Here is a 24857-nt window from a genome sequence, read left to right as displayed (position 1 = left end):
GAAATGAAGTTACTTCAAAGGATGTGAGCCAGAACTAACTCAAAAATCAAATTTCAAAGCCCAGACAGATCTCCGATTTCTCAGTTCTCCACATATAGCAGATGGTGTGGTACAAGTTGTTCTAGCAATATTTCACAAACTTGCTGTTGCTTGTGAGTGCAGTGTTTTGCAAAAAAAACATTTGTGGGATTTTTTTTGGAAATAGGGACATGGCCAAGTGAACAAACCGGTGGAAAGTGAACGTGTAAGGTATTGGACACACAAGCAAATTGTCACAAGCAGCCTAAACTTTTTTAATCTAGCAGGACTGACAGCTCACATAATTAGAGTTGGAAGATAGTTGGACTATCTCCTAGAGATGCTGTAGCAGGGTTGGCTTCAAGAATATTTTACGGCTGGTAGTAATTACGGATTCTGGGACAGTAGGCTTGAAATCATGTTTTCACCGGTGTTCAGGAGAAGTGACCTGTTCTGTGACCCACTTATGTCAGCATATGTCATGTTCGTTTGTTCTTAAAGCAGGCCAGTCCTTGCTGAAGTCAAATAATACTTTTTAGACCTTTGTTTTATAGATAAAGCTAGATGATCGTTAGTGTGATTTATTCTAGTCCATTTATCTTAGTTGTGACAACTTAATGTTTCCAGTATACTTATTGTCTGTAAACTGTCTTCTAAGTACTGCTGACAGCTGACTAGTTCACACTCATAAGAAATGTTAAAATCCAACTAATGTAAAACAAGAAACAGCAGTTTGTACTTACACCAGTAGGGATGCATATGATAGTTAACTGAAAGTAATGCAGTTAGGATTTGTTCAGTGACTTGCCAAGTTTCTTTTCACCTGGTTGTATTTCAAAAAGCCAAGGCTAGATGGCCACAGACTAAAGCTTCACCTACATTATAACTGTTTCAGAATCTGATGTCCTAAATCACTGCCTGCCAAATGCTTAGTCGTTCTTTCAACAGTGTAATTATGAGTGACACGAAGCTTGGTAGCTGTAGTGCAGATGGCCCCTTGAGTGGCTTTGCAGGTGAATATGCAAAGTAGGCGAACAGGTTCCTTCTTAACAGCATTAAGGAGAGTATTTACCAGTAGAGGAATATTTCTCGTAGTTGTTTGGACCACCAGCAATCTCTCTTTCCCTCAACACAGCAGGAAAGAAACAAAAGCTTGTGTTGAGTTGGGTAACACAGTTGACTTGCTGGGTCTGAAGTAATGGTTCTCTCACGGTTACTGCATCAGCCCTCACATTCATCTGGTTTTGTGGTTATGAAATACTTTATTTTAAAGGCTGGTCTTGGTATTATCCGTAGAGATTATTCTCTCTAGAATAAGTGACTGTTACAAAACCATTGAGGCTTCCTGTTGGTAACACTGTAAACCACAACAACAAAGCTGAGTTATATTACCCATATCTGCTTAGGAAGTTTCATGTGCTTTGTGGGCTTTCTATAAAGACATGCACGTCTCCCAATAAGATTGCATTAACTTTTTAATAGGTGGCTTTCTGTATCAGCTAAATCAGCAGAGAAATTTGAAAAAAATGTCTTTTTTTAAAATGACTTTGCCATTTTTGAGGGTGAGACAAAGATGCACAGAAATACTTTGCTAAGAATTGGATTGATTTTGTTTCAGTCTTCTAGTGCTCTTTAAAGGCTATTTAAACATATTTATTTTAAGACTGAAATTTTTCAAGAAATTCCTTTCTTCTTCTCCTGCTCTTTCCTCCCAAATGTTGTCCTTAGAATCTTAATCTTACTATGATACGTCCATTAAAAACAATTACAGGTGTTAGTGAACTTAGAGCTTCACTTATGTTGATTTTAAGGTATTCTATGACAATAGTGATATGAGAATTGGGAGTACAGTTGCGTAAGAAAAGTAGCTCTTCAATGAAGGAAAACTAATTTTCTATAGGACAGTTCTGTATCTCCTCATCCTTTAATTTGACAATGTTACTGGTTTGGATTTTGTGCTCTTCCCTGGCTCGTTGTTATTTAATACTAAAGTGAAACTGAAGTAGCTGCTTCTTGTTATAAGTGATATATGGCAAAGACACAGGAACCATCTCCTGCTGCTGTTGGGGTCAAATTAGGATTCAACTTAGAGGATAGGAAAATGAGATCATTCTGGTTTTGTGACCCTGTGCACCTCCCAGTCTGTTTCTCCTTCCTTTCTCCTATAACAATCCCAACAACTAAGCATCGAGCATGTCTCTGCTGTTCCTATTTATCATCATCTCAACTAGAATATGTAAGATGAGCAACTGTGGAGGAGAGTGTCTCTAGAAAGACAGATAATGCTGGAGAAGAACTAATGGGAATAAGGGAAGACTGGAAAAAGAGAAAAGGGTAAAAGCTGATGTTGCACCTTCTCCCTGACAGTGCATTTTGATACACTGGAGATGGTATTTTAAAACATTGTCTGCAAAGCTGAACACTCAAAATACAATCATGGGCGTGTTTAATAATTGTTAAATGAGACAGGTGGGCCTTCTAAACCGATCTATGGTAAGTTAGAAGTGGTTTACTGACCGATGTCCTTGTAGTGGGCAGCATACCGGTTGGGGAGTTTCCCCACATAGAATAGAATGGAATAGACTATTTCAGTTGGAAGGGACCCGCAGCGATCATCTAGTCCAAGTGCCTGACCAGTTCAGGGCTGACAGAGCTGATGACTGGTATAAGGCACAAAAAGATGAGGAGTTCCAAGCTCCTTGAGCACAACCAAATGTTAATTTGCAGGACTGAAACAAACAGTCCTCCCAAAACAATGGGAAAGAAAAACCCACCAACAAGTTCTCCTCCTCATCATCCCTTCTTACCAGAGGTAGAATCAAGTACAATGGAATAGTGAATATGTATATCCACTCTTTAGAGTTCACATGTGGGATTTACAGTGGGTTGGCACGAGATACCAATAATCGCTTTTGTTGCAGGCTAAATGTGCTTAGCACCATGGCCAATTTTGAAACAGGTGCCAAGCTTGCTTCTGGTTGAAAGAAATTATATTAATATTGGCTATTATGGTGGTAGTATGTAGCACAGGTCACAAAGTGTTGCTGTTTTTTCACATTCCGTGTTCAATTAGATGCATAGTTTTTGGAAAAGTTGATTGTAGAGTAGCGTGCCTTTACAGGAGACACACCAGAACACAGAGGAATTGCAAAGTGAAGAAACACTTCTTCATCGCAAATCTGTGTACACTCCAACATGGCCCAGCCTAGAAGCTTGTTTAAATGTTGTCATATCCAAGTAGATTAGTATTACCTTCTACATTTACCCTAAACATCAGGCGTCTGAAAGGTGTTTAAAGAACACGGATCTGGTTTCTAGGCGAAACACAAAAAAATTTGTACATTCTAATTTTGTAGCCCCTGTATTGTGGAGATAACCCTTCAAACCCAAGCTGGAGTGTAAATTAATATAATGAAGCCTTCCTTAGCTTACAGGGTCAGCTCAGTTTCTCAAGATTATTTCAAAGCCTTTGCTGGTCAGGGTTTATTTTACCTACCAGAAGTGTCACAGAGTTAGCAAGACTGTTCAGTTTTACTGCTGCTATTCAGAAACCTGTGGGAGGCTGTGCAACTGATGAGAATATCAATTTTGAGTTGCTACTTAGAAAAGAGCAGAAGAAAAAAAGCAGAAGTAGAGGCAAGATACAGATACAGTAGTAGCTCTGAAATTTACTTTATAATAGAATAAAACTGGAAAAAATATTTAATTAGCCTTGAAGTGATTTAAAAAGAAATAATTGTAAGTGTTACTTCCAGTCCAGCAATCTAGTATGTCGGAACTTGCCAATTAATGAAACTATGGTGACTGTTTAGCAATAAAAAAAGCCTGTTCGTGCAAACTTTTAAAAAATTAATACAAGTTATTCATCTAGGAAGAGTGAAACGGATTCTTCTTTGAGATCTGAATAACCTCGAAGATCTTTTGAAATAGTGGCATGGCTTCCTTCCTCCATTAAGTCACTGGGTGCAGCGGAGTCCAAGCTTATACTGGCCTGAGCTGGATTGCGTAAGCATGGACTTACTTGCTGCTTGTGTTTAATGCAGTTTTTTCTTACAACGCAGGTTTTAATTGTAAAGCTTTCTTTATGTTCACTGCTCACTTCAGTACAAGTGAAAGAGAAACAGTGTCCTTTGTCTAAGAGCCAATTTGTGGTTCCTTTTCTCCTATAGATTGTTTTTCATCTTCTCACCTATAAACTGGCAAATAAAAAATTCAGTCTAATCGTTCACAGCTCTTGGGCTCAGAGTTAATGTAAGAAAGTTAAAATAGCAAGTTCTTAAAACTTGAACTTTAAATTGCTAAATGTCCTACATGTGCTTTTTAGAATGTTGTTGATATTAATAGTGTCAAGTCTTAGTAAAGTTACTCTTGGAGCGGCACCTTGATCAAAGCATAAAGGCTGTGGTATAGGCAAGACCTTGAACAGATGCTCCAAGGTTGTTTCTTTGATCATTTTGTGGTGATACCACTCAGTTCTGGTTTCTTTTCAAACCTGCTTTTTCACTGACTGGATTGGCAGTAAGTAAGCCACTATGAGCTTTATAATTTGTGTCAGTAACGTATATAAATAGTGGGAGCCAGCTCTCTGCATGTCCCAGAGAATTCTTGCGCTTTCTCCTGACTAGGAAGTGAGGTTTTGGTAGGTTTTGTCATTTTTAGGCAGGGAGATTTGTACAACTTGGCGAGGGATGAACCAGTGCTTTTATAATTGATATCAGTGTTAAACCTGTGCTCTGGCCCAGTTAGTTACCCAGTGAAGCACAGCAAAATACTTTTTCATTAATCATAAATTGTATGCTTGTTATTCAGGATGATATTTGTTCATTTTACTTAATTTTGATTTATGGCTTTGTTTTAAAAAAGCTAGGTAAACTGAGAAAGTTGAGATGCTTTATCTAGAGAAGATCCTTAGGATAAACAGGAAATTAGTATATAGCGTCCTGTGGTGCTAGTATTCCAAATTGTATTTAGGGTTTTTTCTTCAGGATCTTAAACTGTGGCTTTTAAGGTTTTCTACATAGCTGTGAGAAAGGAGCTGATTTTTCATGTTAGAAGAAACTGAGATCTATTTTTTTATGAGTAATCTGATATGTACTACAGAAGAACAGTTAGCCCACATTTCGTAAGTTTTTCTTCCAGAGGTGCATTAGATAGCTTAGGATTGATGTGCAAAATCAGCAGATGCGCGAATGATGATTTGAGTAGCGTGCCATAGCTATACTGTGAAACAGAAGTCTAGCAGGTTTAAGTCTTGCTTTTGTCATAACAATACTAGATGTGTTTCGTCAGAAAACTTTTTCATTTTCTGTGTTTATAGGTCATCATAATAAAATATATTTAACTTCTTTAGGGGTAAAATGTTTAAAGAGGGCACTACCCTCTATATTAGAGTCATTTAGTTGTGTGATAATTCCTGCACTTTAGCACCTAGTTGGAAGTCCAGATATGCTTTGAGAAGCTGAAATAGGCCACGAGCTTAAGTCTGTTGAAGCTTATCTTGTCTGTAGTCTTGTAAGAAGTTCTAATTCTTTCTTATTCTGATGTGAATAAGTCTGTAGAGCTTCCATTCGCTTTTTTTGTCAAACGGTTAAGCTAAACTTGAATATTATTCTAGGTATGTGTCTTTCCATCAACACACAAGCTTGCGCCATGGTAGTAGAGGTGCAATTACTTTTTCTTGTCATTGTCTGCACCTTGTTACTGTTTCTGCTAAATTAAATGTTTTTCTCATTTTAGGGGTTGGTGACAAAGCACGTAACTACTGCGAGGTGCAGCCTAGCTCTAGGTAATGCTTAGCTAGCCTCTCGGTACCTGCTCAGCCACAGGTGGATGGACTTAGCCCTGGTATTATACGCACTTGTGCTTTAGGCTGTGGAAACAGGTGTGCCTTAAGGCAACGTAATCCATAGGCTGTTTAGATTCAGGTGAGCTGTGCCAGTTCCCTTGCTTTACCCATGGGGACATGGTATCCCCAGGTGCTGATTTTAGCATGTTTTCTGTTGTGCATCAGCTGTGACAGAACTACAGTGCAGCTGATATGCTTGAGGCGTTGCCATTAAGTATTTTGTTCCTGAACAAGAACAGCACTTGACTACGAGGAACCTCTTAAACAGCCTTTCTCCTTTCTTTAGCCTTCTTCTCTCCGCACAAAGCTCACCTTGTTATGTTCAGGCAGGGAAGCAGGCTTTGAAACATGCACCGCATTGTCAGCGGGGAGCAGGTGAGTACGAATGAGTACAGACCCACGCTGGGCAGAACTACCACATGAACTGAGGAGCCTGGGCAGCACACAGGAGGCTGTGTGAATGTAAAGTAAGAAGGTAGAAGGATCAATTACATAGCTGCTTATGGAGAAGATGATTTTCCAGCCTACCACGAGAGGGTGCTACAATGCTTCGACTTAATTTATCCATTGCGAAAAAGTTTTTCTGGTAGGAAAAGTTAAGGGTGTTTTTCAACATTACTGTGTTACAGTGAAGTTTTAAGTAACTGTTGGTTTATGAAAGCGTGCGAGATCCATGTATCAAAATGCAGATGTAGCTGTCTTAAAATTTAAGGAAATACACGTTCATGTTGCTTTTGCTTTTAAGAGCTGAACTGCTTCCTTTGTAGTTGTTTTGTTTCTGTTGGGCTTTATCCTAGATAACTTCATCTGCCAGTAAGAGAGGATTTCCAACTTGTTTACGTGTAAGCGTGCAGGCAACCTTTCGTGCATGAAAAAGCATTAAATCGGATACTTCTGCTAGGTAATCTGAGCCCTCAAATTAAGAGGCACTTCTCATCTGTGAAATGGCAGTAATGCTTGCTTGCTTTTATGGAGATGTTTAGAATTAACTTTTGCAGAAGCAAACACAGAAAAGCTGTCTGCAGGCTAAATGTTCAGTCATGCACTCTTGTCTCATCCTGTAAGCTGGTTAGAGAAATGTGTTTGTTGTGGTTCTAGCCTGTATTTCAAAACACTTGTGGCATGGTAATGGGTCTGAAAGAAGTTTAGTGTTTGTGTAAATTGTTTAACTTGCCTTGAAATGGAAGCTCAAAGCACTGTGCTTTGCTGAACGTTATTTATTAAACATCCATAAAGAGGCTGAAGCTACAGAGAATTAGCAACAGATAGAGAACTTTAGTATACTGTCTTTGGTTGTTCAGCAGTAGAGCAATACAAACAAGAGAGTGAATTGCACTAAGTGTTCATGCAGTTAGGTGGGCTGGCAAAGAGATCCCAAACCTGGTGTTTAGGGTTGAGGCATGTAATTACTAAGAAATAAGATCACTTGACATTACTGTGGTGTAGTTCATCATTGACTGCTCAACTGTGGGGTAGTTGTTAAACTAAACTGAGGTGCATTTGTGTTTTTCTAAGTCACTTATCATTCCCTTCAATACTAGTCAGAAAATGAAAGACCACATTGAAAGAAACACATTAATCAGTCCCAAAACAGACTACTAGAAAGGAGATAAGAAAATCTGTTTAAAATGCAACCAAGACAGACTGCCTGGCTTGCATACTATAGTGTAAGAGCAAAGGCATGACTTCTGGTATGCTGTAGCTGTCCTTTTTTTCTCTCCTCCACACTTCCCTAATTTGTTAGGACGTTGAGATCTTGCCTGCATTTCAGGCCCAGGCACCTGGCTTTGTTTCATCCATCCATCTGTTATTTCCTCATACAGAAAGATTAAAACACTCTTTATCACATGGTTACCCCCTGTACTTCACCCCCTGAACCTACAAGGAAGTGGGCTAGTGATTTTTGAAACCATAAAAGCTACTATAGAAGCAGCATCTTGGCATTAGTATGTAGTATAAACTGCTCTGCTGCAGCAGTGTTCATATCACCAAGGTGAAGGTCACCCTTCCAGGGGATTGCTCTTGTGCTTTTAGAAGTTAGATAATGATCCTGTGCGGTGAGAACAAGTATCATTCCACGGTGAATACTGTGTGCAAAAGAGGTTGTCTGAGGCTTAAGGGGAAACAGAACTGAATGTCCAGGAATTGGTGCTGGTGACAAATTAGGAAGAACGGTTTCCTTTCCTATGAGCATTTAGCATTCTTGCTCATCTGCCTGTATCTTTATTTGGAGTCATGTCTGGTCTGAAAATGAGACAGGTGATGCACAGTCTATCTGACTCTGTCTGCTCCTGGGGAAACTGTTCCCAAATTCCTTGCCTTTGCTGACAGACAAAGTATGCCAGCTCTAAAACAAGGAGTACAGATAAGCAGGAATAGAAGAAAATGGTTTCATGCTCGTGAAGGTACTATCTTTGTTTAAATATTAAAAAAAATGAGATAGTGTCATGAGTAAAAATCCCTGCAGTTAAGAAACTATTTTCTGTAGTAGTTAGCTATTTAGTCTTGCCCCCCTACACACTAGTAGAGTAGTAAGTTTATAAAAGGAAGACAGTGTTTTAAGTGAGAGGCATGAGTACACAAAATGGCTTATGCAGCAGGTCTCTAGCAGAACTACTGATGCAGCACCCTTTCCTCAGGACCATGTTTTCCTTTTCCAAGTTGGACAGTAGAGGCTTTCTATTATGCTGTGACAGATTTTCTTCCCTTTTTTGATGCTTGAATGTAAAGCTACTTGTTTTATTGCTACTTCATTAGTGTGATGAAGCGTAGGAGTTTTTGTTTAGAGAACATCAGTAGTTGAGGCAGTAGCTGTTTTCAGTGTTGCGTGTCTCTAATTGAAAGTGTTACTCATTAGGGAGATACTGAAAGGATTTTGTAAGGAAAGCTCCAAGTATTGCACTTCAGGAAGGATAGCTAATCAACACCAGTTTGAGTCCTGCTCTGCCCTAGTCTGATATTTAGCAAATGACTTTGTTTCCTTGCTTTAGATCTTCTGCGTAGTACAAATTTTACCCTACTCTGTAGGACTGTCAAGAGAATAAAATACCAAAACTGTGAAGCACTCTATGTATCAAGTGCAACAAAAATATCTCATGTAGTATCAAGTCATAATATTAGCATGCCCTGACTTGAGAATGTTCTGTAGGCTGTGAATTTAATGCGTGTGAGAGCCAGCATTTACTGCTGGTGAAGGGTACAGCATAATTAGCACTGGTGAGGGTAGTCGCCAACAAAACATGTACAGCCTCAGCAGAAGCCTGGGATCTGGTACATAGTCTTTCTCTCTTCTTCTTAAATTATTAAGAAAGTGTTTCAGCAAAAATTGTGGATCTTATTGTTTAGTTGTAGATGTCTGAGCAGGCTAGATTGTTACCTACTAGAGGGTTTGGAATAAGTCTTACTAGAACTCATTCTCATTGGGAAAATATTGCATCTTGTCTGGATAACAATTATCTAGATTTAGGAAGACTTCACTGCTTGGGATGAGATCCTCATGCTGCTGTTTCCTGATTGCCTCTTGTATAAAAGAACAGGCACATCACTGGATGTCTTCACTCTCAACATTGTATGTTAGCACTCATGCAGTGTGAAATCTGATAAAAATATGACTGTGCATCTCAGGCCTGAGCTCTGAGGAGGAATGCCGAGTCCTTTCAGCAGCGTGCCTCCAAAGACAGCTGCGCAGTTAGCATTTGTGTCTGCCAGGGTCTGTGCTCTCCACAACGATCCCCACCCCAAACCTCCGGACAAAAACAGGAGATGAATCTCAACAGCTGCAGAAAGCTCAGTTTATGAATCTTAATTAGGGTAAGGAGTTATTTGAAGTGCTTCTTTTTGTAAATCTCTAATGATGGTTGTAAGGGCTACGTATCCCCATTGAAGTTGTCAGGATAATGCTAACCTTTTTATTGAAGTGGAGTTCTGGTGGTCTGAGCTGCGCGGATGCCACATCTCTCTAAACATAAATAATGCTCACATAGACTATAGTGTTTTTCTGTGCTCCACCGGTGTGCTCTCAGTTCTCCTTCCTCTTCTCCCCTGTCCACGTTGCACCATTTTTTGCACGTGCTGATTTTTCCAGTTGTACTTTTTGCCTTGAGGAGGCTACCACCCTTACATGATATACTGCATTCATAACATTGGCAAAATGCCCAATAAAACTGGTTTGAGACCTCCACACCCAGACCTGAATATTTTTCCTCCCCAGTTTAAAGGAATGACCTGCATTTTATGTATTTGTCTTAGATTACAGCAGACACCTTCATGTATTAAGAACAAAGCCAAGACTGTCCATTTCCCCATAATTATATTGTACCTGTCATTATGTAGGAAGCCCTGCCCTTGCTTTAGAAGTCATTAGATTCCATATATTTTAATTGGGTGAGTCATTTAGTTTCAGTCCAGCTGCTAGAGCATGCATCTGTTGTGTCTAATGTAATTTCCCCCTAATGGGGCCAGCAGTAGCCGTACCAGTAGCGTGAAGTCTGTTACAAATAATCTGTCTACAATATTCACAGTGCGTAATTTCTAAAAGGTTCACTAGGAATTTTCAAATTAAGAATAGCTGCATTATTATTTTTTTTCTGTTATGGAGAGGGTTATAACTTGATCTAGGAAATACTTAATCTTGAAGTAAACTTTTAAAGGATACAGCCTGTTTATATCCTGGTTGTCTGAATTACAATATGATAAGGCTTAACTGATGAAAACGTGTCAAAAGAGAAGCTTGTCCCCACCACCACTGTGCTCCGTCTTTACCAGGACTGGTTCTTGTCTGACCCTGTGGTGAGCCAGTCCAGGGAGCTAAACCAACAGAAAACTCTGAAGTGCTGGTTTGGTTTCCCGACCCAGGTCGCTGCACAGCAGATGAACGCGGTGGGTACGAGCACATGGGAAGCAGCCAAGGAGGCAGCTGGGAGCAGGGGAAACAGCCACAGACCTGGCAGCAGCTGCTTGCTGGGTTCATTTAGCCACATGCTCAGTCTGCACCCTCAAGACCTTAGCGAAATATTTCAGTGGTTTTGTTTTTATGTCTGGGGAGGGCTTTGATGAATCTGGTTTAGGATTACTAAAAAAAAAATAATAATCTAATAGGTTATACACATACACTTTGCATTGTATTTCTTTAGCAAGGCTGCTATCTGAAATAAGACCCTGAAATTTGTTCTTTTAGAAATCTTTGAAATTCAGAAATGTGTTAACTCAGATATGCTTAAAGAGTCAAAGGCAGTTATCTCTTCATAAGAGGTTACTTCTCTAATTTTCTAAGAATAGGATCACCTCTTATCTGATTTAAGGGTGGGGATTTTGTAACCGTTATTTTACTTCAGTGGTCACAGAGTTCTTGGCATTAATGGCCATACGTGTATGTCTTGAATGAAAAGCTGATTATTACCCAGTGGCCATAACAGCAGCTCTTCATTGCAGTCCTTGCGTTGGTGAGACTGACAGCTAGAGGAAAAGGCTGGCTGTCCTTCAGGCTGCTGACCTAGGTGTGAACTTAGAGTTGGATAATCAAATGGATTATTTGACTGCTGTTTCTGCCAAAAGAGGCTCAGTTCTGTGAATAAATCTGTTAGTCTAGTTTCTCTAGTAATTAGGAATTAAGTTCTTACACTGGTAATTTGCTGCATTTTAGTTACACCCAATTCTCAATATACAAGTTTTTACTGAACAGTCACATTTGGCGTCACAAGAGAATATGACAACCTAGATTAGTCAGTCCTTTTGAGGGCTGATTCTGCTTGATGTATTTGATCATGATAATTTGATGTTTGCTATTACTCAGCTTTTCCGGCTTTAGAACCTGAGGTTTGACCCTGCATGTTTAGTTTACTCTTATTTTAGTGAAGGAAAAAAACCCCACAAAATTCATGCTTTTTGTAGGTCTGTGCTGGATATTCTCCAGGCTGTCATCTTCTGTATTTCAGTCACTGATTTGTGTGCTGTTCACCTTCATGGATTCACCTCCATTGGTCTCTGTGGGTGCTTCAGAGGTTTTCTTTTTGGGGGGGACACAGGCAATCTGCTGTTCATGATGAAAGCACGACCTTAAAGGGTGTTTGCCCCAGCATCTCTGCTGATGCTTCATGCAGGAGCTTCAGCATCCTTGCTGGAGGAGTTTAAATGTGCTGTGTGTTTCCAGGTTTCTGAATTTCAGCTCTTGCTTCAGTTTTTCAGGGACTAACCATCAGGCTTTATAAAAATTTAACATTGTTATGCTTGTATGGTTTATTTTAGATTGCAAGAGACTTAGATCTTGAAGCAGTAATGTGTCCATATAAACATCTTTCCTTGCCTCACTTCCCTCACTGTTTTTGACAGTTTTGGCATCTGCTCAGTTCTATAACCTATCCAGGATCTTGTTACTTCCAAGCAGCCCATGCAGCACACTTACATTGGCTTTAAGTAGCTTGAAAGCAATGGTAAGATTGTTTCTGGCAATGATGTAGATTGTGCAGGTAACATGTCATTAATTCTAAAGACCCTTCAAATACTTTCAAATATTCATTAGCTTCTGGTTCTGTAAAGTTCTTCTGAGCTGAAAGACCTATTTTAAACCAACATGGTGTAGCGCCTTTCAGTCTGAAGTTATTTGTAACTGCTTCTGGATGCTCTGTTGCTTGCAGAGTAGTAGCTCTTCAGCTGAGGCATATGTTGTAGTTTACCACAAGGGTACTTTTTCAAAGAAATTTGAGAGTTAAGTAACATGTCACAACAGCATGGAATTCCAATAGGGAAATGCCCTAAAAGGCATGGTTTAGTGGCATCTCAGGAAGCTGGCAGCAATTGACCATCTTGCAGTAGCGCTAAATAAGATGTCTCCATAAGGATGGGACAGAGAAGCCCTAGGCTGGAAGCAGTGTCTGCATGGTTTGGTAAGTGTATTTCTTTCCAACTACTGCACTGAGAGCTACAGTTATTTTGAAAACATTCAAGTACAGGATGGCCATAGGTAACTGCTGTAAATAGTATTAATGTAACTGGGAAATCTTCTGCCAAGCTACCAAAAGCCAGGGCTTCTTTAGTTTCCAGTACCTGGACAAAAGGCAGGAGACGGCATTCTGCCCCTTTGCTTTAAGAGGCTAAGCCAGAATGGAGTACAAGTTCACCATGCTTTTGGTTATTCGGGTATCTGATTGGGAGTAGATTTGTACTGTAAGAGGCTCAAGAGAGAATGATTTTGAGAGGAGCATTTGCAGGACTGCCTGTTGTCTTGGAATTTCCAACTTCAAGACAGCACCTGGTGTGTTGGCACAGCCCAGTAGTGAGCCCTGGTCCCAGAGAAAGCACTTAGTGTGGCTGGTTCTTGAAAGGATACAATATAGCCCTGTGTAATCCAAGCAGTCAGCTGTCCCCACAACCTATATAAGCCGGCAACAACTGGGAATGTTTTTCTGTGGAGTAGGAGGAAGAAGGAATGAGGTGGAACTCTTGTCAATTTAGGAGAAAAAAAAATTACCTTAATTTAACAGGATAAAGGGACCTTTCTTGGCCTTTCAAACTGGAAGACATGGGGATGCTGCAAGCAAGGTCCCTTCTGGGTGTCACAGTTAGGCTTCGGTTTCAATCTCAATTCAAAATTTCCATTTCATAAAACAACACTCCTGGACTCAGAAGCAGTTTCACATACCTCCCTCAAAGCAAGCTGTACGGCACAAGTGGCAAAAATCTTGCCAAGAAACCGAGTGCAGCTAATGTTCTTTTGTCAGAGACCTTATTTTCTAGCTTAGGTTAAGTCATCTTGCACTTAATCTTCGTTAATTTCCCTATTCTTTGATTAATAGTGATAGTAGAGTACAGATACCATTCCTCCTGTGGCTGCAAGTATCCTGTACACCATATGAATGGATTGATTTCTCCAATTTGTGTGACCTAAGAACATATTTTTGCCTTGTTCACATGTTATGTATCAGTGATGACTCGTATCAACTTGAATGGCAGTTTTCTGTGCATTTCTACTTGTCAATGTTACCATTGCAGGCGTAAAAACTACCAGTGCCGCAGGAGGCAAGGTAATACTGAAGTGTCCTCCCAGTCTGTGGTGTGCTGTACTCCTTGTCTCTATAGAAAAATGTTACCATGCACAGTAAAATCCACAAAAGCTGATGATGTAGATGGATGCAATTTAGGAGCTAACCAGTACTTTACAGAGTGAGAGGAAACGAACTGCTGAGTGAGCTGCAATGTTAGACCTCCCACTGGGAATTTCCAGCCCTTTCCCTCTTCCTTCCTCCCTGAGAATATATATAGTAAATGGAGTAAATTAAGCATTGGGGGAGGTGGCACCCAAAGGCAGAAGCAGTAATAGAGGCTAGAGTAACCTTTGGTTAAAACCAGCTGACAATATATCGACCAACCTACTCTGAGCATCCCAGTCGTACCACCACAAATACTGGCAGCAGGAGAGATGTCTCAGACAGCTATGCCAGTATTAAGTGGGAGGAAGGCTCTTTAAATAACTGGTAGTGGGTTATTATTCCCTGACTGTCAACATTGTTTTACCCTCTGAACAGGAAAAAATTAGTTAAATAATTGTGTGGCAAGCAACTGACAATTTTTTTTTTCTTTTTCTAGTTGCTGGATCTGTTTTAGATGATAGCAGATACTTTGTCATTTTGTATTTCAATTCAAAAACCTATAAACAACAGATGAAAAATCAGAACAAGAGACGAATAGATTGGTTGGAACTGAGGGAGTAGCACTCTGTTGTATTTCATTCAGTTGCACACTGAAGTAGTCCAAAAGAACACTTGTCTATGTGTTGGTTTTGGAATATTTGCATTTTGAGAGGGCTAAAGGTGGCATTCGTCCCTTCCTCTCTCACTGTTAATTTTAGCTTGCTTTTAAGTTAGTGTGCATAATCCTGTCTTGAGAAGCCTGCCTGACTCTTACAATATAGCTTATGTTGTCTGTCTCTTCTTATGCCAGGTGAATAGATGGTTTTGTGGTACCAATTCAATAAAATAGGATTTCGTTTCATTAGGATTGCCTCAAAGCCCTTTACAATCCTGGATAAATCCATACAACTGTTTTCCTCTTCCATATTTCCCTAGCGCAAGGGGGGGAAATGTTTGAAGTGTTATTTTGAAGTGTTATAGAAAGACAAACTGTTAGTGTTCAGGTTAGCATTGTAAGTTGGCAACAGAGCTTGGCTCTGGTGGGGATTTGTCTTTTGATGAGTTATTAGGTGAGTCTGGAATTGCAGCTACCTCTTTTTATGATGTTTATTCATCTATAGATCAGAATCTGGCCTAATTTAAGGTTAATCTAAGCATTTTCCATGCGGTTTCTGGTTTTGAAATGGCAGTCTAACTTAGTCAAAAGATGTGGGCTAACATTTCTGGGGAATTAAGTCACTCATTTCCATGCTGTTGTACGTTGTTTGCTTTTCTTTACTGCTCTGAAAACAAATTAGTAGAAAAAACATTATCTATGGGATGTTTCTGCTCTGTTTGCATGCAGGCATATTCAGGTTTCCCATCTCCTGGAATATTTCTCCCTGGAGCCAATTACACCTTCTTTAACCAGTCTTCTAGTCCAGCAGTTTCCCTTGCAAAGTAATTTTTGTCTTTTTTTTTGTCAAGTGCGCCTCACCATAAGACAGCAGTATCTGATGATACTTAACCAGGTCATTCACTGTACTAAACACTGATTGTAGCATATAACTTGCTGGAACACATTATTGGTTTTTGTTTAGTGAAATGGTGCTAGAAGTGAAGCAGCTATCAAACAGGAATAAAGAAAATGTCTTTCACTCAACTTTCTAACTGTTCTTCAATTCAACTGTTTAATTAAAATCTGCTATGAGACTAGGACAAATGATGCAAAGAGGAAGAAAACAAATAGCAAGGTGGTAAAGTTGCTAATATTATTAAGTTATTAAAGACACTAGAGGCAAAAACTGACTGAAGAATTGGAGAAGGTTCCAGGCTGAAGAAGTGGTACAAGACTCAGTGTAACCACATGGAAGGTGGTACTTAGAGGAAAACGGTTCTAGCTTTGCATGTGAGGTATTTAGCTCAGAGCTGACTACTATAACAATAAAAATAAATCTTTAAGCTGGAATATGACTGTATCGTGACAACATTTAGAATGATAGTCCAGAAACCAGGGCATTGGGAATAGAAAAATAGATCGTTCTGTCACTGCACAAAGTTATGGTTTGAATGCTGCGTGTAATACTGATCTAGTTATCTGGAGAGGGGCAGGTATAGTAGAACTAGAAAAAACTCAAAAGGAGGACTGTTTAAAGGTGACCAAAGGCAACATCATCAGACTGCCTAAGACAAACTCTTTAGCCTGGTAGAAAGGTAGCTTAGGTAGAATAAGATAAAGGCCTATAAAAATCACAAGTGACAGGGAAAGCACCAACAGGTAGTGATTGTTCAGGGTTCATCACTGTAGAGACTGAAGATCATCAAACGAAACTAGCAGATGTGTTCAAAACAAGTAAGAGCCTTTATTCCACATTATTCCACGATGTGCAGTTGAGCTATTAACAACACTGCAGCAGGATACCGTTTGTGATGAGTGTAGTTTGCACTACTTCAGACAGTAACTGGACAAAATAGTGGAAGAAGCCTATCAGGAAGTTTAACTGCAACGCCAGCTCTGGCTCAGAAAGACCTTGAGCTGCAACATGTTGGAGGCTTGGAAAATATTCTGGAATAATATCATTATCCTTTCCCCAGGCAACTTCTATTGGCAATGGTGACAGCAGGATGCTGGGCTGTAAGTGACCCAGTACAGTGATGTTACATGCCTGAGGAATCCCAGTTGTCAGCTAGCTGACTTGCTTGTGACATTCTGAAGTGTTCTGCTGAGTTCAAGAGGCAGGACTTGTTTTTCCTATCATACTTCCCTTAAATGTTCTAGAGTTTTGATGTTTACAAGTAGTACTTGTACTTCCTAAAAAGAAAAACTTATCTCAATGCCTGACTTCATAGTAGATGCTACCACTTTAGTAGCAGGCATACATGTAATGAATGTTTCTGTCTTAGCTGCATTTAATTCCTTCCATTGAATATATTGGCTAGTCTTACCTCCCTTCAATTAATTATTTTAAAAACACTGGGTTTCTTTTATTATTTTGTCCAAAAATATCAGATCTACTGAGTAATATCCATCACAAACCTACAGAATTACATAAGCATTTTCAATCCAGATCCATTTATTCATAATCTTTGTCTATTCATTTCTAGTTATCCTTGTTCAATAAAACTGGCTTTACTACGACACCAGCAAGTCAAACAGTGACTTTTTGTAGCTTTGATTACCTTTAGAATAGGAGTATTGAACTTTCTCAGTCTGACTGTAGTTTCTGTTCCTTCAAAGCTGTATTAATTCTGCCATAACCCGGAAAGGATTTTCCAAAATTGTTATTTCAGTGAGTACGTTCTCGTCTTAATACTGGCCTCAGACACACGAGGGCTTAGCACTGCTGTTAGATTTGTAAAAGCAAATGCAGTGACACAGCCTAAAACTGCAAAGCTGTCGGTGCTGGGCTAGGAATTCTCCTTCTGCCGTGGCCGGGATTCGTGTTACCCTGGTTATTTAGCAGCTGTTGGACACGGCGCTGGTGAATGGAGGCCCTTGTCTGCTCAGCCGAGCCAATGACAAGCGCCTGGCGTTTGCCAACGGGCAGCAGCACAGAACCAGTAGCTAAGTTTAGTGCAACGGACGTGTTTCTTGGACTTCATACGTGCATATTTACACTGCCCCCCCCCCCCCCCCCCCAAGTGAATCAGCCTGCAGGTCTGAGAAGGAGCAAGACAAGTTAAGACGCCGTCAGCCAGGGCTCAGGCAAATGCCAGACTCTGGGGATCTCCTGATAAGCATCCGTATTAAGAGTTTTCCCTGGTTCTGACGTTAACAAAATGGCATACAATTTTTGGGCAAGTATTCATGCTAAAGCTTGGCTTTTCTTGGAGGAAAGGAAATGCTGGTTTATTTTCTAAGACAAATATATTTCAAAGGAGGCAAGATCACGAGAGTATTTTACTCAAACGAAGTAAATACCTTAAAAAGGAAACCCCTTCTTTGTTCAAGAGAGGAAAATGGCTGTGGACAATGCTTGAACAGCATATTGGTTGCTGACAAATGAGGTTGACAGTTTTGTGATTTATTTTTAGCTAGAGATTTTTTTTAAAAAAAAAACAACCAGAAGTACTGTGTAGCTTTGGCAGTTGCTGCATATTCAGCGTGGGTGGATGGAACTGAGAAGTCGCATCTGTGCTAACAAGCATTTTGGGATTCCATTAAAAAATTAACTCATGTACTGGAAACTGAAGCTATATCAGCTCACCTGGGGAGCGCTGCCCTCCGAATATCCTCCAGAAGGTAAGCAGTGCTGCCTGTCCAAGGCACTTGTAAAAATAATTACTTGGGCCTCAAGATGTGACATCAACTCAAATTTGGGCGGTTAGATCGACGTTTTCTTTCACTCCCGAGATTACAAGTCAGTGAGGTAGTCTCTACCCTCTTCTTCCAAGTTTTACTTTTTAACTAGAAAGGCTAAAAATAAACTTCAAAAAGCCAGCTGAGGAACAGTTTAATGTGGTCATTGTTCGGGTGCCGAGTCTAAGGAGAGTACCTAACACTGGAAGACTTCCAATAAGATGTAACTATGTTACTTGGAGAGCAGTTTGGACATTTATGTCATATTAACTCAAAAGTCTGATAAGTTGGTGCTTTACATCTGCAAAATAAACCTCTTGCCAGCTAGACTTTGTTAATGTAGGTATTTCTGGCTTGCTTAGAGGTTAGTTGAGCCATGATTTTTCAAGTAGTCTTTTTGCAGAAGAGCTCTTACTTCAAATGTTTTTCTTAACACTGTGAGTAAATGACTATTAATTCGATTTGCTAAGAAGCAGATAGTATCTTGACTTTGATCTGGCCGGTATTAACAACTCATCAGAAATTCTGTTTGAGTGAAGCGTAATCCACATTAAGCAACTTTTCTCCCAAAGTGCCGATTAAAAAAAGTGCTAAATGACTTGCTGTAAGCTGTCATAATGTTTGGCCATCCCACCTTTCCTGGAGAAGGACTGGGTGACCTAATCCTCCTTACCCTTCACAGTAGAGAGGTTTACTGGAACTTACTATGACAGAGGAAGGATGTCAAATAGACTTTTGATCTACATGTATACAGTTTCCCAGTTACCTTTGAATTCCGGTTGTCCCTTCGTAGCACTCCTTTCCCCAAAACTGTCGTTGTGGGAATCATTACTCTACTATAGGCAGGATTCAGAGGAACAAAGCCTACAACTTCATCACCTCGGCGCTCAATGGAAAGAGGTATGTAATATAGAACATCTGAAGTTGGTGGTCTCACTACTTGTTTCTAGATACCAGCAACTGCAAAGCTGAGTAGCTTCATAGGAGCTGAATAAAACCTCAGTAATTAAGGTAAACACTTTGATACAGTATTCAAGATTTTGCAAAGAAGTTACATTTGTAGCTTTTTGTTCTAAAATTCTTTTTGTATATAATTGTACCTGCCTTAGAATCTCTCATTTCAGGGAGTGTTTTTCTCTGTTGTGTTGTTGGGTTTTGGTTCCTCACCTAGAGGCCCATTCAAGTAGTCATACTGGTAACTTGAGTGACTACTGGCCCTTGCCGGTACCGGTGACAGGAAATGTCCATTGTACCTTTTAATAGCTTAGGCCCAGCTCTCCTGGGTTTACATGAGTCCCTCACCCTAAAGTGTTCTTTAAATGCATGTAAAACCAGCATCATTTTGCTAGCTGCATATATCCCAGAGCAACTTTCCTGCCAGAGTTCTATGAGGACACAGAATCTTAAAAGGTAGTGAGAGCCAGTCTATTGAGTTAGCAGCATTCGTACTGAAGATGCTCAATACTTAGTCTACTTTGAAATTCTCTCTTAAAACAGCAACACTACCGTATGCTTTGATAGAAGGTTTGGTCACTTACAGCCTAGACAGTTGTTGATCTATGAAGAGAATTGTGCTTCTTGGATTCAGAAAGGAATGAATGAAGGTTTTCACGTGAATACTTTGGAGCTTAAGCTTGATTTATTTTATACTGGATTCTGTGCCAAAAAGATACTTGTTTACCAGAAATTAGTTGATGAAAAAGGTAGGGAAGTGCTGCACTGGGTTGATACTGGGAGAAGTGGTATACGTGTGTGTCACTGACATCTGAGCAAAGGAATGAGCTGAGGGACGCCTCTCTTTGTCTGATATTATTAATAAAAATGGTGAGCCTAACTGGAACCAGTGAAACAGAAGGCAGGCGGTTCCTTCTGTCAACACTGGTTTGTGTGGGTTTTGTTTTTGTTTATTTTAAATCTTAACATAGCTAATCTCTTGTAATGTTCAGGTAGACAGACAATGTCTTGAATTCTTCATACATTGGTGTAACTAAATAGAGATCAATTTGTCTGCCTCATCCTACCAAGTAAAATTCAGTAACACAAAAAACCAAACCTTGTCTTCCCTTGGAATTTTGTTTCAGGCTAGCTAAAAAATCACGTCTTCTAGGTAAAGTCCCACCACTTTAACCATTAAATAAGTGCAGAGGAATATCATATGCAGCAGTTTGTCATGTTGCAAAATAAATCTGCTCCTAAGAGTTGAGGTGTACGGAGAGCTTTTAAGTTTCTCCATATATTTGTCTCTGATACCAAAGATCCCTTTTATTAACCTTTTCTATGTAAGATATATTTTGATAACTGAGGCAAGGCATTGCCACCAGCTTGGCTTGAAATGTTTCTTTTTATATGATGTGAGCTGTTCATGATGCAATTTTGTCACCGATTCTGAAGCCTCCTCCCATTCAGTCTGTCCCAGCATGGTACCATAAATAGAAACCTATTCCTTGCCCATCCCAAGTTCTTGGCTTGGAGCTGTATTTCTTGGCTTTATTCAGTGGGTTGTTTACACTGCTTAAACCTTGCACCACTCTGTGGGAGGCCCAAAGGCTAACTATGGATCTGTGCTTAGCTCAAGCAAACCACGTTATTAAGAGTCTGGTTGCTTGCAGGAGAGGAACACCTAGGAATGGCATTTAGTTAGGTTGCCTGCATTTTACCAGAGCTGTATGTGAGCTGTCTGTCCCATTTAAACTGGTGTTTTTCATGGCCACATGTGTGTCAGCAGAAAGACTAGGTGGTCCATTTAGGTAAGGGCTGAAGTCTGTTACAGGGTAAAGAAAGTTCATCGGTCTGCTTCTGTGCCACCACATTATTAGACAGCAGGAACTTGGCCTGTTCAGCATTGGTTTGCTTTTTAGTATGTAGTTTGCCTTGAGTATTTTTGGTTAGTAGGAAACGCTGAGACTTGGCTTCAGAAACAAAGCTACTGTAGAACTTGATACTTTTCCAATCGTGTCAGCAAAATAGGAAACCCGCTTGCTGCTGTGTTATCAATTTTGTTTCCTTGTATTCATTAAGGCAGAAATCCTCCCACTAACAAGCTGGGTAAAGGTCTTGAAGTCTAGTGATGTAAAGTGATACATGTTTTGAAGATGCAGTGGAAAATACCAATTGTACTAGCCGTCTTTAGTTACTTGATGGTCTACGTTCTATGCTTTTAAGTTGACCAGTACCTGTTCTTTGGTAGTCTTAAAAGCAAGCATATAAAATGAGCCTGTGTGTAAAATAAGCATCACGGATATTTATATAGGTATTTAGTTTAAAAACTCAAAGTGAAAATAAAGATGTGGTACATGCAGGAATCCTGGTGGGCTTGTGTTCAAGTGTCCCTTTGTGGAAAAAGGACTGTAAGAAGCCAGGAGATAGAACACCGTGCGTGTGTATATACACACCCACCCCCATGCTTTTTGATGTAAAATGCTAAGATACCAGGTTGAGACTGTATGCAATAACCAGGATTTACCCACCCTATAACCCTTACTTTGTCTGTCTTCCTTCCATTGACAAACTAGTCACTTTGGCCTGCTCCAAGCAACACCAAGTCCTTTTCAGAGCTGTATTTCCATTTACACGTTCTTTTGTTTAAAAGACATCAACAGTTGGTTCAGAAATTCAGAGTACAGCAGATTTGTTAGAAGCTTTAGAAGCTCCCTGAACTATATATTTTTCAAAGTAGCATAGTCAGCAAGATTTCCTTTTATTCAACTTCTTCCCACTGCTGGAAGAACAGAGAAATGTTTCTAAGTGGATGATTTAAGTTGTACAGGAAGGGTACCCAACCACTCTCAGGAAACTGCTTTGAAGGACACCACAGGGAATAGTCTAAAGAGCTGGGAAGAGCTGCTGTGCCTGAAAGGTGGATTCTTCCACCGAGGAAGTTAAGTACACCAGAATTAAGATTTTATATTGTGCACTTACTGCGAAGGGAATAGGAACAGGATGCAGATGTGGTGGATGCAGATGTCAAGGTGACGGCCTACAGTACTACAAAATAACTGTCTAGGAAAATCAGTTGTAAAAGAAATGATGCTCAGGTAGAAAGATGCCTGATTTTGTTCTGCCTGAGTGCATTTGACAGGACCTTCTGAACTGCTACACACTGTGCAGGGACACTCCATATCCTGCCCATGGAGGAATGCCTTCAGGAGGGTGGCTGGAAGGATGCAGCCAGAGAATTGCCCTGTTAGGGGAAACTTCCAGCTAGGGTATTACTCATCCACAATGCCAATGCTGGCTATGACTTGGTTCCCATCAGGAGCTCATTAACAGACCAGCCAGCCCTTAGGCTTTGCCTGAGGATACTCTTCTGACAGAGGCTAAAATTGATAGGGTCAGTAGATGTATTTGCAAGTTACGTTCTTAATCCAACCTAACTTTCTGCTAATCCTTCTTTGTTCCAAATACCAATTACTCATCTGTTTTATTTTAGCTAAGAAGTAAATCTGTGATTTTAGCTAAGGTTATTAACTATTACAGCTAAGACTAATTTAGCCACAGATCCACATGTAGCTTGCCATTTCCTGGTACCATTTCAGCAGTGTGTTTGTCACAAAGTTCATCCACGTGTTTATGAGGCTGCATTGTTTTTCTCTACAAATTCTGCTTATTCTTTGTGTATTAATAGAAACATAAGGGTAGTACTAATACCAGTGTAGTTAGGAGTACTTGGAGCAAATAAGGGGAGAAAACAATAAACTGCAAGAGACAAAACCAAAGATGAAAATGGATAAAATAAACCCTAGGCATCTCAACCTGTAACTACTGGCTAGCATGCTGCAGGATTCACTCAGCTTGGTTTTGGAGAAGGAAGGAAAGAGGTCACCCACTTGTCAGAACTTTAGGAAGACAACAGTATGTAGGTATCCCAAGGTATTTTGTCTAGTTATTTTTTCCACATACATTAGGCGATGGTGGTAGAGGAAATAACTTATATCGCAGACCATACAGGGAAAAGCAACTCCTCACCACCACAAGCATACCCATAGTTACACAGTGTTTTTCCGCATCCACAAAATGCAAACATTTGGAATAAGGCAGGTTGCTCGTTTCTTACCTTTAGCCTGATCTGAGGCCTCATCACGTGGTGCAGCAGTCTTTCTTACAGAATGGTGGGTTATAGAAATGCCGCTTCTTTTGTACTTCTTCCTCCTTGGTGGGCTGCAGCAGCTCCTCTCCCCTTACAAAGGCCAAACCATTGACTTTCCTTTCCCTGCTCCCTTTTATACCCCTCTGCAGCAGCCCCCACCCACCCCCCAGGTGTGATACTGCCATGGTGATTGCTTGTTCTTTAACCCTTCCTTGTCCACGTGTTAGGAGGAGCTTGTCCTGCTAGAAACTATACAGCCTTTGCTAGACAGCTATGGCTTTTAAAGAACTCATCCTATAAATCTTGTGTTTTTTGAGAGATAATTTGATGATGCCCTTTTAGAGAGCTGTCCTGAGTCTTACTAAATCAGCAAATATGCAGCTCAGATTGGGAGTGCTGTATTGCCCTTGCTCTCTGTTTCTTTCTGAAATGCTCAAGAGAGTTTGCTTGCTCAGTGCTTGTACATCTTAGATGTATGTTTTCATTAACATCATCCTGTGCCGATTCATGTAAATAGTGGTCCCTCAATGGTATGTGGAGTAGAAAAATGAATCAATCTGGGCCGTCCCCTTAATGGGTGATCTGTTTTGTAATTTGTACAAAGGAATTTCTCCAAGGAAACTGTTTGCTTTCTTCCCAAACACTTTGTTGCCCAACTTTTAGCCGAACAAAACTCTGTCTTCATAGCTTATCTCAAATTTGTTTCAACTTGCAGTCCATTCCCCACATCCTCTGTTTAGCGTTCCCTGGGAAGCTCCACCCTCACTTCCAGCTAATAACCACGTTAACCCGCAGCTCGATTTCCACAGTTTCTCCTTCGCCCGCTGGCAGCACTTGGTTTTTCATTGGCGCCAGCCTTGTCAGCAGTGATCCTCTGCACGTTTGTGCTGGCAGTAGCAGTCCAGGACTTCTCGTGTCAAGCAGCCTCTTCTGCTTGCTGCAGAGCACAGCATGATTGTGGGGACGGTCCTCTTCCAGTCCAGCAGCTATGGCAAAGAGGGTAAGCTGCTCTGCTGCCTTGGTGAGGAAACTTCTGAGCCTGGCGTGAGTTTCACAGGTATGATGCTCAGGGATGTAATGCTGTGCTATCCCTTTCCTGTATTTCTCCAAGTGTTTCAAAAGGAAGGTATGGGACTGTTCAAGTCCTATCTTTGTCTTGTAGAATGGGACCAGCCATGGGCAGGACTGAGATTCCCTGCTTTTATCTGGGTTTGGGGATTATTGAAATGCTGCATCCTTATGAGCATTTACACAGTTAGCATTTCAGAAATAGAGACCTCTTCAGCACTTAACGTGACTCTAAAATTTAAGAGTTAGCGTGTACTACCTCCTGCTCTTGGACCAAAGAGGTTGGTAGTTGCAGTGTTGGCAGCACAGGGTGGGGGACAAAACACCCCTTACATGTTGGCTGAATAGGAAAAGCATTCGTATCCGGAGAGAAGCAAATTGTATTGTGGGAATAAAGAAAAGGAAGGAGATGGGTGAAGCATAACCTTCTCGCATGAC

The 24857-nt window shown here is 40.4% G+C and overlaps 1 protein-coding gene across 2 annotated transcripts in view; it reads left to right on the top strand.

Moving 5' to 3' along the window:
• The window catches only part of ABL2 (ABL proto-oncogene 2, non-receptor tyrosine kinase), a 50019-nt gene that overhangs the window by 5349 nt on the left and 19813 nt on the right, over positions 1-24857 (top strand). Inside the window, exon 1 of one of the 2 annotated variants that reach the window (XM_005435872.3) lies at positions 20567-24408. The exons of the other annotated variant lie outside the window; for it this stretch is intronic. Coding sequence (XP_005435929.1) covers positions 24303-24408 — 106 coding nt within the window. The 5' untranslated portion in view covers positions 20567-24302. Of the gene's footprint in view, positions 1-20566; positions 24409-24857 lie in introns of those variants that run through there. 2 annotated transcript variants of the gene reach the window in all.

The sequence above is a fragment of the Falco cherrug genome, chromosome 12 (assembly GCF_023634085.1).
Source record: "Falco cherrug isolate bFalChe1 chromosome 12, bFalChe1.pri, whole genome shotgun sequence".
Lineage (NCBI taxonomy): Eukaryota > Metazoa > Chordata > Aves > Falconiformes > Falconidae > Falco > Falco cherrug.
This window is presented reverse-complemented; position numbering and strand designations above follow the sequence as displayed.